General features: G+C 36.5%; 1 protein-coding gene across 1 annotated transcript; it reads left to right on the top strand.

Moving 5' to 3' along the window:
• The first annotated feature begins 4,656 nt into the window (after positions 1-4,656).
• LOC135634627 (pentatricopeptide repeat-containing protein At5g61370, mitochondrial-like) lies at positions 4,657-12,947 on the top strand. The gene is made up of 2 exons (XM_065145072.1): positions 4,657-6,370; positions 12,414-12,947. Exon 1 carries the CDS (start codon positions 4,801-4,803, stop codon positions 6,157-6,159), a length of 1,359 nt encoding a protein of 452 aa, XP_065001144.1. The 5' UTR covers positions 4,657-4,800; the 3' UTR covers positions 6,160-6,370; positions 12,414-12,947.
• Positions 12,948-13,538: the final 591 nt, after the last annotated feature.

A 13,538-nucleotide genomic window follows, 5' to 3' on the forward strand; every position in this document is an offset into this window, starting at 1 on the left:
GAATAAATAATGATCTCCCTCTCCCTCTTCCTTTCTTTTCCATAATATTTTATGCTATAGGAACATGACTGCAACTTTTGGTGGGCACAAAAAATAGGGTCAGATAGGACAAAGATACTTCTGAAACGAAATCACTCTGCACCAAGCTTTCTCAAAATATCAGTTGTCTGAGGCGAATTATAAACAATGGAACCAAAAATATGAACACTATAATCTAATTCATCTTTACATAAGTTTGACTAGTCTAACTCACATGTTTACAAGTTAAAATAGTAATGAATGTTACAAGCAATGAATTTAAAGAGATACAATATATATATATATATATACATTTAATATGATTAATGATAGGACAATCAACCAACCATACTAACATGGCTTTAACTCGGTTGAATTGTGGTTAGATCAACGTCAGCATCTTATTGTGGTAGGTGCATCTCCTTTAGATTTTGGTCAATTTTAGGGTTGTCCGTCACACAAGACTACAATAAATTATGAGGTGTAGTTAGAATTCAATTTTTCATATCACCATGAAGATAACATTTTCTTTTATTATTATTATTATTATTATTATTATTTGTTGAATAAGCTCACAATCACTGTACAAGAATTGGTAATGGAACTACTAAATTTTTGGTTCTATTTTTCTAGCCCAACTTTGATAGCTTTGGTTTATGAAGTTTATGGGGTTAACTAATCCATGCATTCGATTTATTATATTTGTAATCTCTTAAATAAATAAATAAATCTTGTCGAAGGTCCATGAAATAATCATATTCCTAAAGGTCACATTTCTTGCCAACGTTGGCTAAATTGATGTGTGCCACTTTGAACCGTAATAATTGCGAGCAATTAATAATACCGATGGAAGGAATTGGATGGCTCCGACCATCTCCATCGATGCATGGAGACTACAAGTCAAGTTCAACACGTCTCGACCCATAAATACTTTAGTAGAGGAGGTTGGTGAGTTGTATCACTTTGAATGCCATGTTTGTCGGGTCAACAGCAACTTGAATTTTTCTAGACATAAATATTTCTATAAGATATCATACGGTAAAGTAAATTTATTTATTACCAATTCATGTTTTGGGGATTTATATATATATTCGATTAAACACTAATTTATCTTGAAAACATACATCTTTAAAGTCGATGACCAAACCCAATTTGTATAGTCTTGACTATTTCAATCCTTAGTGATGAAATTTTCTTTTATTTTTTTTTATTTCACACAAATAAATATTTTTAGTAGCAAGATAAGATGCGTATGGTTATGATGAGGTCCTACGACTAGTACAATTTAGTTGATTGCGCATATGGCAACATTAATTGAAGACCATGCTGAGTTGACTTAAGAATTAATTGATCATCATCAGTCACCCTTGCAATGAAATGGATGTGAAAGGCTTCCCCATGCTTTGTTCGTGTATGATTTTATACACCAACAATGCAAAATGTCGATCGATTTTTAATGCATTGACTTTGAAAATGCAAAATCTCATCCATTCCCAACATATTTAACCTTGAAAAGGTCATACAATATATATATATTTTTTAAATACGATGATCATAAATTTTAAGTAAAGTGGAGGTTCGATCGATTTTTTTTAAATACGATGCGCTGTCTAAAAAAGAGAAATGCCATTCATTCCCAACATGAGTCATGCAGAAGTTATATGAATGTTGTTTCATGAAAAAACATGATAATCATAAGGTTTGTATAAAATAGAGGTTTTATATGTTTTTCTTCACACCTTATTGAAAACACAAAATGTCATGAATTCCCAACATATATTATGTATGAAAAAGTCATATGAATGACATGTCGTGAAAACATAAATTTCATCCATTCCCAACATACTAGACCTCGAGAAGTTGTATGAATGTCATTTAAAAAACAAAAAGAGATGAGCATACAATTTACGTAAAGTAGAGGTTTGATTGATTTTTATGCTCTGTCTTGAAAACATAATTTTTTGAGAAAAAATATATGATTATCATAAAGTTTATGCAAAGTGGAGATTCAATCGATTTTTCGTACATCATCTTGAAAATACAAAATATCAACCATTCCTAACATATTAGCTATGGTTAAGTAGTATAAATGTCATTTTGTAAAAAAAAAAACATGATGGTCATAAAGCTTGTGCAAAGTAGAGGTTAGAGTAATTTTTCATGCATAGTCTTGAAAACTTAAAATGTCATCTATTCCAAACATATTAGCCCTATAGAAGTCATAAGAACATCGTTTTATGAAAAAATATGATGAGCATATAGTTTATGCAAAGTGAAGATCGATCGATTTTTAGTGTGCCATCTTGAAAATATAAAATATCAACCATTTCCAAAATAGTAGCCTTAGAAAAGTCATGAACATTGTTTCATGTAAAATATTATCTATTACCAACATATTAGACCTAGAGAACTCGTATGAACATCGCTTTGTGAAAAAATATTACAATTATAAAGTTTATGCGAAGTAGAGTTATGATTTATTTTTTTGCACCTTATCATAAAAATATAAAATGTTGTCCATTCCTAACATATTAGCCTTGGAGAAGTTGTATAAATATCATATTAGCATGAATGTTGTTTCATAAAAAAAAAAAAATGTGATGGTCATAAAGTTTCCACAAAGTGAAAATTCAATCAATTTTTCACTCACTATCTTGAAAAAGTAAAATTTCATTCATGAAAAAAAAATGATGATAAGCAAGTATGCATGAATGACAAGTTCGATAGATTTTTTGAATACCATCTTGAGAATTAAAATTTTCATTAATTCTCAACATATTAGCCCTAGAGAAGTTGCATAAACATCATTTTATGAAAAAATACTAAGGTTATAAAATTTGCACAAATCATGTTATATCATGAAAAAATATGATAGTCATAAGTGGAGATTTGATTGATCCTTTGTGCACCATCTTGAAAATGTAAAGTTTTATTTACTTCCAACATATTAGCCTCTGAAAAGTCACATGAACAATGTTTCACGAAAAAAAAAAAATGATGGTTATAAAGATTGTACAAAGTGGAGGTTAGATCGATTTTTCATACACTATATTAAAAAAATATAATATCATTCATTCCCACCATATTAGCTTTGGAGAAGTTGTATGTATGTCGTTTCATGAAAAAACTATGATGATTATAAACTTTACAAAAAGTGGAGGTTCCATCAAATTTTCATGCATTGAACATGCAAAGTTTCATTCATTCTAAACATATTAGCCCTAGAGAAGTCTTATGAATATTGTTTTATAAAAAAAAAATGACGGTTATAATGTTTATACAAAGAGGAGGTTTAATCAGTTATTAGCACACCATCTCAAAAATATAAAATGTCTACCATTGGGATATTAGCCTTGAAGAAATTATATAAATGTCATTTCATACAAAAAATTATGACGGTTATAATGGTTGCACAATGTGAAGGTTTGATCGGTTCTTAAGGTACCACACTAGAAGACAAAATATAAATAATTTCCAATATATTAGCTCTACAAAAGTAGCATTATAAAGTTTACATTTTACACTCAATTGAATTAAAAGACAAATATAACATTCATACTTATACGACTCCTATATATCTTCTTTTCAATGGATGAATATCAATTATCCTTACTATAACTCTTTTCTTTTTTCAAGCTCAGGAGATAGCATTCACACTCTCTTTTTACAGGAGATCTTTCACCTCCTATAACTTAAAATTTTAGCTTAACTCAAGAGGAAAAGAAGACTTGAATTATGCTCAAAATGATATCTTACAATACTTCATTAGCTCATAAATGGATGCTCCATCAACCAAACTTGAGTGGAGTATTTATAGGTCTCAACAACTTCAAGAACGGAGCAAAAAGTTTAAATCCCAAAATTTAGGGTACAAGCAGTATTATCGCTATAACTTTTAACATAATTATAATTCTAAACTTTGGTAGCACTACCATCATAATTTTTAAATTTTAAACAATATTATCGCCACCTAAGTGGTACTATTATCGTTATAGGTGATATCACCATTGAAAAAGATGACAAAGCACAAACAATACTTGTCAGTTATAGTGATAATATCCAACTCTTATACTTGATAGTTGGTTCTTTAATGGTCCGATTATACGATCAAAGTATTTTTCTATATCACTTATCTTAAAAAATATATTAATCTCATAATTTGATCAATTAATTTTATCATCAAATTATTGGATTCAATAAAACCCATAATATTGTAACACAAATGAGAAACACTTTAAAAAAAATAAAATATATGAAATATCACTTATCTACCACCCTAGCCTAAAAGTACCGTAATCTTTTTTAAGAAAAGATTACACTCATAAATAGAGAGAAAAGAGAAGAGGTAAATGACCCGTTTTCTGCTAAGCCATTCTCATTGGATCAAACCGATAAATCCATTCATATGGATCGATCTGCTCATAAAATGAACAGAAAAATATAACTTTTGGAGGAATATTATTAAAATTATTAAAAATTTAAAAATTAAAAATGACTATTTGGGAATAATGAAATGGTATCGTTTGGAAAATACTCAAGAGATATTGTTCAGAAAAATGGGCAAAAGAATAATATCAAATTATGTCTCCACCACTTAAGAAAAAGAATAATAACCATTGGGCATATGACGTTTTCGATCTTTTGGGATTTCTTTAAAAACGTAGCTCCATCTAAACTCGCCCTCTTCGTCTTGCTGATTGAACAGCGCCATCAAAAATGGGCGACCGCCCCAGATAGGCCATCTTTCAAATTGGCCATGGTTCGGTGGCCAACGGCAAATTAATGTTGGCTCTTCTCCGGTCGTCTCTTGGAACGATTACTTACCATGATCTCTGCTGCTTTTGTGCAGGAGGTGGTAAGTTAACCCCAATATTAACGACGATGCAGAGGCTGCTCACGAGCCGATGGCACCGGTTCCTTTCCTCTTCAACCCCACCCGTCGACAGTAACCTTCGTCAGATGGTCCTCCACATCGTCGCCTCGGGCGTTGGCAGCCTCGACGACATGGTAACGGCCCTCGACCGGTCAAGCATCGTGCCTACCCCTGCCTTCATAAACGAGGTCATCGACGCTTGCAGTAGCCAATCCGGCGTCGGTAATAGCATCAGCAGCAGGAGGTTGCTCCGCTTCTTCTCCTGGTGTCAGCAGCGACAGAGACCTCAAGAACGGTACGGGGACGATGTCGTCAACCGCGCCATCCGGGCCTTTGCCAAGATGAAGGACCTTACGGCCATGGGCATCGCCATCTGCGATCTACAGAAGGAGGGCCGGAGCGTGGCCCTGGAGACATTTGCCCTCGTCACTGACACCCTCGTGAAAGCTGGCGAAGAGGAGAAGGCCGTTCGCCTCTTGGGTAGCCTGGAGAGGGCGCGGCTACTGCAGGACCACCATGGCAATGACGGAGTGGTAGGCGGCGCTTGTTCCGGCATCCTCATCGTTGTACATGCCCTCTGCGCTAGAGGGAACCCGGGCATGGCCCGGGGAGTTGTCTGGCGCCACAGGCGCGAACTGCTGTCAGCAGGTGGGGAGGCCACTCGCATCATTTATCAGAGCCTCCTTCACGGATGGTGCATCCGTGGGAACGCCAGGGAGGTCCGCCGAGTCATGGACCAGATGAAATCGCTTGGTTTTTGTCCCAGTCTATCATCATACAACGATTTGCTTCTCTGCATATGCAAGAGAAACGTCAAATTCAACCCTTCTGCAATCATTCCAGAAGCCACTAATCTGATGACTGAGATGAGGACCGCTGGTGTCCCCCCGACAACCGTCAGCTTCAATATCCTACTATCTTCCCTTTCTAGGGTGAGAAGGATCAAGGAAGCTTACCGAGTCCTATACTTAATGCGACAGGGGGAAGCTGGATGCCACCCCGACTGGGCAAGCTACCACATCGTAGTCAGGCTTATGTACCTGTCAGGAAGGTTTGTCAGAGGTAATACGCTTGTGGATGAGATGCTTGAGGCAGGTTTGCTGCCCAATGTTCATTTCTACCAGAGTCTGGTGGAACTCCTATGCGCTCTGGATAGGGTGGATCATGCCCTTCAGATGTTTGAGCGGATGAAGAAGTATTGTGGACAGGGCAATGAGCCTACATACGACTTGCTAATAGCCAAGATCAGCAGATGCAGAAGGTTATAGCAAGCAACCAATCTATGGGAAGAGGCAATTGAAAGGAGCATCATACTCCAGTGCCCAAGAGATCTGTTGAGTCCTTTGAAGACAGAGGTGTTCAGACCAGTGGTGCCTCAAAGAAGTTAAAAGTTGCAGGACCATGAAAAGCATCACAGAGATGGATCAAAGATTGGAACCAGAGAAAGTTTAAGCAGGAGAAGGGCTACACAACTTAATGGTAAGAGCTCGAATCATGCTTACTTCCTTTCTATTTTCCCAAACGTGAGATGCATGCTAGCAAGTTGGTAGTTTCTTAATGATTTCTGTTGGCTGATGACTGGAACAACTGCTAGTTTCTGGTTTTCCTTTCCCTACATCTTGCCTCATTTGTTTGATAGCTTTAAAAGTGATAAATAACTTAATTTACAAATTTGGTTCTTCACCTTTAAATCAAGAAGTTTGCCTTATAACCATCCCTTTTTGGCTGCCACAGTAGCTTCAAAGAGGTTCACTCATGTGTTAACTGATTTATTTTCCTGGTTGCTGTGGTTTGAAAGAAAAAGAAACAAGACAACTAGTGCTTAATAGATGAGAAAGCATTTAAAGGTTAATCAAGGTTTTTCTTTGTTCTGTTGCCTTTGGCGGATGAAGACTTATATATGAATATCAAGTTTTGCTTAGTGCCCAATATCTGGTTGTGTTAATGTCTTGAAGCAGACTCCCTTGAGAGTTTTGGTTCAAAATATGTTTGAATTGCATTTTTTATCAACTAGTTGGTTTTGAGATTTTTATCTCTACTGAAGCCCCATTCAAGGTTAAAAAGGTTATGTTCAATCACAGCAGAAGAATATCTTGATCTAACATCTAATGTAGTGAGTTTTTCAGATATCTACTGACAAACACTTAAATCTTGATAGGTATTTAGGACTACTAGGAATATTGTTGATGATAAAAGATCTGTTATAGAAGCTTGGACTTGGTCCTTTGATGTGTATAGCAGGACATGGAAAAGCCTCAAAGTTAGGTTTTGTTTCTACTTTACAAGCTAACTTTTATTATTGATGTTGAGCTTTACTTCTTTATTCTTTAATATAAGCCTGTTACAGAGTTCCAATCTGGCCATGAGCCTTGTGCAACATGTACCAATGAGAGAATCCTACAACAAATGGTCTCAACAATTTCTATCAGGAATCCGGCAAAAAACAGTAGATCAGAATGCTTGTGAATGTCTTGTTCATAACAAAATTGCATTCAGGAATGTGAGGGAGAGAGATAATGATCCAGAAGACCTTCCCCTACTAAAATAGGAGTCATCAGACCTTGTACAATGCCCAAATAGCTGTTCACATGGACTGCATGACACCTTGTGGATAGTCTCTATCAATGAGTTTATGGAAACCTCTAGAAACATATTTATGTGTCCAATATTTTACTTAGCATTTAACTACTGCAATATTATAAATAAGAGGCTTAGTGGACTGACCGAAGAGGATGTGAAGACATCTCTTTGCAATTAATTCTATATCTTTTAGGATTCTTCTACAGTTATATTAGTTCAATATATTTTCTTAGTTTATAGTATGGGAGGTCTATTCTCTATCTCGAATTGCAGAAGCATGCATTAGAAAGAGTCTGACCATTAGAAAGAGTGTGATACTCTGATCTATTATGACTTAGCTAACAATCTTCGTATTTTCTTATCATCTACACTAGTAAAATCAATATGCTCTCATGCGCTCACCTATGCTTATATAAGTTGAGGCAAGGCGAGGCTTGAGTGCCTCGATTAGGGTTTGAGTGGGTGCCTTTAACTAGGCATAGCTTAGGAGGCAATGGGTGGCCCTATCACTCACTTGGCCCAAATCAGTTTGACTAACCTTGAGCTGGACCCAAATTTATTGATTCGGTTCGATCAAGCACATAACCTAACTTACTAACCCCTCTCACACCACACACCTCACCTAGCAATCTAAACGCCGTCTTTGTGTTTGTGTGAGGCAGCTAGATCCTGTCTTCCGAGCACGTTTGTAAGCCGTTGGTGCCTCTTGTCTCATGAATGGAGGTATCTTTGCCTCTTTCTCCCTCTCTCTCTTTTCGTCCCTGTCCACCTTTTGATGGTGCTAATCATCATGCTCCCTACTGTGTTGGTGCCTCCACCTCCCGATGATGATACCTCTCTCTTGCCTCTCCCTCCCCTTGACCCCCTCCTCTCTTGATAGCGCCAAAAGTCAACGGTACAACCCCTTCCCTCGCTCTTTGCTTCTTCTAAACAGAGTCGGACCCCCCTTCTCTATCTGGCTCTCTCTCTCTCTCTCCCCTTGACCCCTCTAGAGCGCTTCTCCCTAACAAAGTCATCTCCCCTCTCCCTCAACCCCTCTCTCCCTCTCTTTTTTGGTGGCTCTCAACAGCACATACGATTGATGGTACCCCCTTCCCCTCTTCTTCTTTCTCCCTTATCGTCTTCCTGAGCAACTTCCCTTTCTCTTAACTAGCCTTCCCCTCCCATCGATGCCCCTTCATCTTCCTGCTCCTTTCTCTCTCTGATAGTCCCCATCTACCATCCAACCTACATCCTCTGTTGTTGTTAGACCCCAGCCCTTGCCTTCCGCTACATGCAGCTGATCTCTTCCTATTCTTAGCCCCCACGTCTTATTGGGTTGTTACTTATAGTAATGTTAATTATAATTAATAATATGTAATTCTAGTTGATAATAGTTTATGAAATAAGTTAATTATTGAATTTGTAACTGTTAGGATTTTGAATTTTCATTGCTAGAATTTTTGTCAAAATTCTTGGACTTTTGATGTTAATTTTATTTTGTTTAGCTATTTTTGTTATTATATTTGGACAATTTAATGCTTTAATGCTTTATAGATGGTTAAATGAATGTAATTCAATGTTCTAGTGGTGATATTTTGATTATGAAATCAATGTGCTGATTGGTTGGCAAAATATGCCCATTGAACTTTTTTTTTGTGGATGGATCATTGCCTTGATCCTCCCTCTTCTTTCTTGGGTGCTGATGCTATAAGCATTGTAATACAACCTTATTTCTTAAATAGAAGACCTGTTTTTATCTTGGAAAAAATAATATTTTGATTATGAAATGATATAAAATTTGTATAATCTAATTATTATGTTAAATATTTTCTTTCTCCATAATCATCTTATTTACAATTTTTATATTGATGAGCGCCTTTGCGAGGATGAGAGCCTAGTGCCTCGTGTGTTTTAGAGCCTTGGTGCATTTTAGATCCCGTTACCTCTGACAACCCCACTGCACAACAATGCCATGACCTATCCATTACTGTGACTAGACATTGCCACAACCATCATATTGTGGTGCTTCTTTGTCTTGGTACAATAATGAGAAAGCAGCATAATATGAATGGCGCTCACCCTTATAGTGACATCATCTTCAAGCAAATTTTTTGGACAACATCTGCAGCAATGGTGCTCCTATGAGATTCCATGGTGACAATTACTGCTGATGAATCCTCTACTAAAGCCACGAGCATTAAAGAAAATTTTTTACATGGACTATCTACAGTGCCATCTTCTCTCAACTTATGCAATTACAAGTCCATCAAATGGATGTATAAGGACTCGAACAAAGTAGTATACAAGAGTTCTAGAGAAATTTCCAGTCTTCATTGGATAATGGGCTGGAGTATTAAATAATATCGCCATCTCCACCTTTACAATCTCTAACTAAAAATTCTAGTGTATCAAACAAAGGCTCTACCATCTTCCTTCTTTGAGGACAACTTTAAAGGTTTCAATAGCCCCCAAATCATACCTTAGAAGTTGTAGCAAGTTGAAAATTTTAGCTTTAATTTGACATGACAACCCTAGAACAGCAAGTATATGATTATACAACTAACAGCTATTTGATCTGGGAACCGTATCCATAGTTAGGGTTGAGCTCCAATATATAATGATGAACAAGGACAACAAGAAAAGGCATTGAAGATATATAAACTTGCATGGTGGACAACAAATTCAAGATGGATCTCTCTTATAATGCAACAGTTAATTGCACGGCATTCCAATGACATGAAGTTCCTAGATTTTTTTTGTCGAAGCAACAACATAAGGAGTTGATGACTTTATCTAACTTAAGCATCAAGTTTTTTATTGTTATATATGAAATCATGTGAAGATGAAATAAACAACAAAGAAACTAAAAATTATTATCCAATCCCATAATTCCTAGCTCCATTTGTGGAGCAAGTTGGATTTTAGGGGTATGGAATTGTTACAAGGAGCTATCTCTGCTATGAGACTATGTAACCCGTGCAGTACCTATGGAAGTTATATTTTAAAGTGTTAGTTTCAAGTAGTATTTTTAAAAGCATTAGGCGCTAAAAGGAGCCAAGTTCCCAAAATGCTCGGGGCACTAGGCGCTCACTTGAGCAAAGCGAGACGCTCTAAAATATAAAAATATAAAATATAATAAATATGATTATATAAATAAAAATATCATAATAAATTGAAAAGATCTAAAATACCAAGTCACATTAACCATCTTCTAATAACAAAAATGTTAAAATACTCAAAACAATAAAGCTTTACATCAAATTTAATCATTATCATAATCAACATCGTCATTTTCAAACTTATCATTATATTTTTCTTCCTCTTGTCCATTTCCATCAAAATAGGTTTCCTCATCTTTAATGGTAGAAGATGAACATGAGGCTTTTGCACTTATTTTTGCCTTTGTTATTTGTTTTGTATATGACTACAATTCTCCAACACCTGAGTTGTAGCCATAATAGTAGTGCTAAATAGGGTGAGAAAAGGAGTTACTGATGGTGGAATATGGAGGAGTCACCAATGGTGCAACGTGGGGAAGGAGAGGGCGATGGTGATGGAGGAAACCTTAGGACCGTGACAACGGCGACGAATAATTTGTGGATAGTGGCAACAGCGACAGTGGAGGGATCGCAACTCTGTTCAATTGAACCAGAGTTGGCCAATTGGTTCGATTGCTCTACTTCAATCGGACGCTTGGGTTTGCCTAGACGGTGCTTCACTGAAGCATGTCACTTGGCTTTAGTGTGAGGGACTTAGGCTTCGCCTTGCACAAGCGCTTGGGCATCATTTTAAATCACTAGTCTCAAGTTAATATCCAACATGTATCTAGCACAACACCATATAGTGGAGGTCTTGTGAGAGTCTTATTCTTACTATAATCGTGTTAAAGTAGGAAAGTGAGAGGGATAAGGATCCATACAACCTTTTCCTACCAATATGGGCATGAGGAAATCTTGTTCAATACACTATTCCTTTCACTGGACCACAAGGATAGGTCCAAAAGGAACTATAGCTGTGAACCCAAATAATAGTTGGATTGCCCCTATTTTAGGTAGTCCGATTTGACTAATAAAGAAAAGAGAAAAATGATTTAATAGGTCTAGGGCTCGCATTTGAAGCCCTCTTCCTCGACATGCACTTGCGAGTCATATCTACCTCCCACCACCTGAATTTGGGAACATTTCCTCCTCCTCTTCTTTCTTCGTTACTTCCTCTTCCTCCTCTTCTTTGTTCCTACCAATATGGGCATGAGGAAATCTTGTTCAATACAATATTCCTTTCACTGGACCACAAGGATAGGTCCAAAAGGAACTATAACTGTGAACCCAAATAATAGTTGGATTGCCCCTATTTTAGGTAGTCTGATTTGACTAATAAAGAAAAGAGAAAAATGATTTAATAGGTCTAGGGCTCGCATTTGAAGCCTTCTTCCTCGACATGCACTTGCAAGTCATATCTACCTCCCACCACCTGAATTTGGGAACATTTCCTCCTCCTCTTCTTTCTTCGTTACTTCCTCTTCCTCCTCTTCTTTGTTCCTCTTCATCCTTCTTCCTCTTCCTCCACCATCATCTATTTCATCGGGACTGTGTACACCAGAGCTGACTGACACTGATATGTACCTGTTTGGCCAGGGCTTGATACACACGACAAACCTTTCTTTACATATCTTTTGTATTTTTCAATATTTTCCTGCAATACTGTTAGTTTAATTTAGTGGCTTCAATCTCAAGGTGATAGCATAGGAGACCACCTCTTCACCTAGAACTAAAGAAGTGCAACTTTGAGGTAGTGTTACTTGTAATAAACCTTAAACAAGTAGGCTTGTGATGTAGACAAGTGAAACTAGCCCACTTATCTGATTCAATTTCTTTCAGGTCTGTTTTCATTGTCACAATATGATTCTAGATGGTTAATAGTATAATTGGTGATCATGCTATCATTGCCTTTGTTCTTGTAGTTGGTGGATAATTACAACTGATATGTTCTGGAAATGCTGATATCACAAACTGACAAAGAAATGGTGGTTCATCATGGTGTTTTTGCAAACCAGAACTGATCAAAACATCAATTGGAGCTGCCAACAAAATTTGTGAATGAATACACTTGCCATGAAATAAATGAGATGCTTATTACCGACCATCAAAACCAACCTGAGCTGTTTCCGGCAATGTATGACGTAATGCATACCCACATATTGCACGGCATCGGAAAAAGTAGGCAAAGTTCCCTGCCTTGTACAATTCAAACACAAATGCCAAACTCAGTGGGTTGATCTAGTTTTCCCTGTGAAACTGATTGTTGTTAGAGGTTTGTAGAGTAGATACATCCTAACAAGGCAACAAGATGTGTTATGCTGCATTATATTTTATTGTCTTTCTGATTGAGATTACCTACGTGTTTGCGGTTGTCCTATGTATCTATCATTATACCTTTGCCTTGAACATCAATCCCAAAATAGAAAATCTAAGTGTTTGTGATTGATCTTGATTGATGTTTAGGAGTTTGAATGTATTGTTTCGATATATACTTGATCTGAAAAAATATATATGTAGCAAGACGAGTGATAAGCATACTCCTGTGGTGGTTTGAGGCTGTAAGATTTGTGAAATTTTTAATGACACCATGATTGGGAAAAAAAAAAGCCCCAATCTTTGGATATATATTATCAAATCTAGGATTTAATTCTATCTTCACTTTTTTAACTACTATACATTTAACTAGTTAGCCTAAATTTAGGAGAGAGCCCAAACTAAAAGAAACTTTGATGCTTTTGTCACATTTCTGAAAGAAAAATCACCATGTTCATCTTAAGAATGTTGTTTAAGCCTAGGAGGCACTAAATACTGAAATTGAATCAGTCTTGCTGACAACATTTAGATGTTCACTGATTTGTCTTCTAAGAACAAACCTTCAGGGCACAAGTGGATTTTGGAAGAGAAGCTAAGACCCAATAAATAATGGAAAAATTTATGTGCAATCAACACGTAACTGAGGTTTAAAAAAACTAGGTTCAATTACTTTCATACCCATCCATCTTTGACATGTATCATCGTTATTTGGTCCTTTGTTTGCTTTAATCTTA

This window comes from Musa acuminata, chromosome BXJ3-4 (genome assembly GCF_036884655.1).
Source record: "Musa acuminata AAA Group cultivar baxijiao chromosome BXJ3-4, Cavendish_Baxijiao_AAA, whole genome shotgun sequence".
Lineage (NCBI taxonomy): Eukaryota > Viridiplantae > Streptophyta > Magnoliopsida > Zingiberales > Musaceae > Musa > Musa acuminata.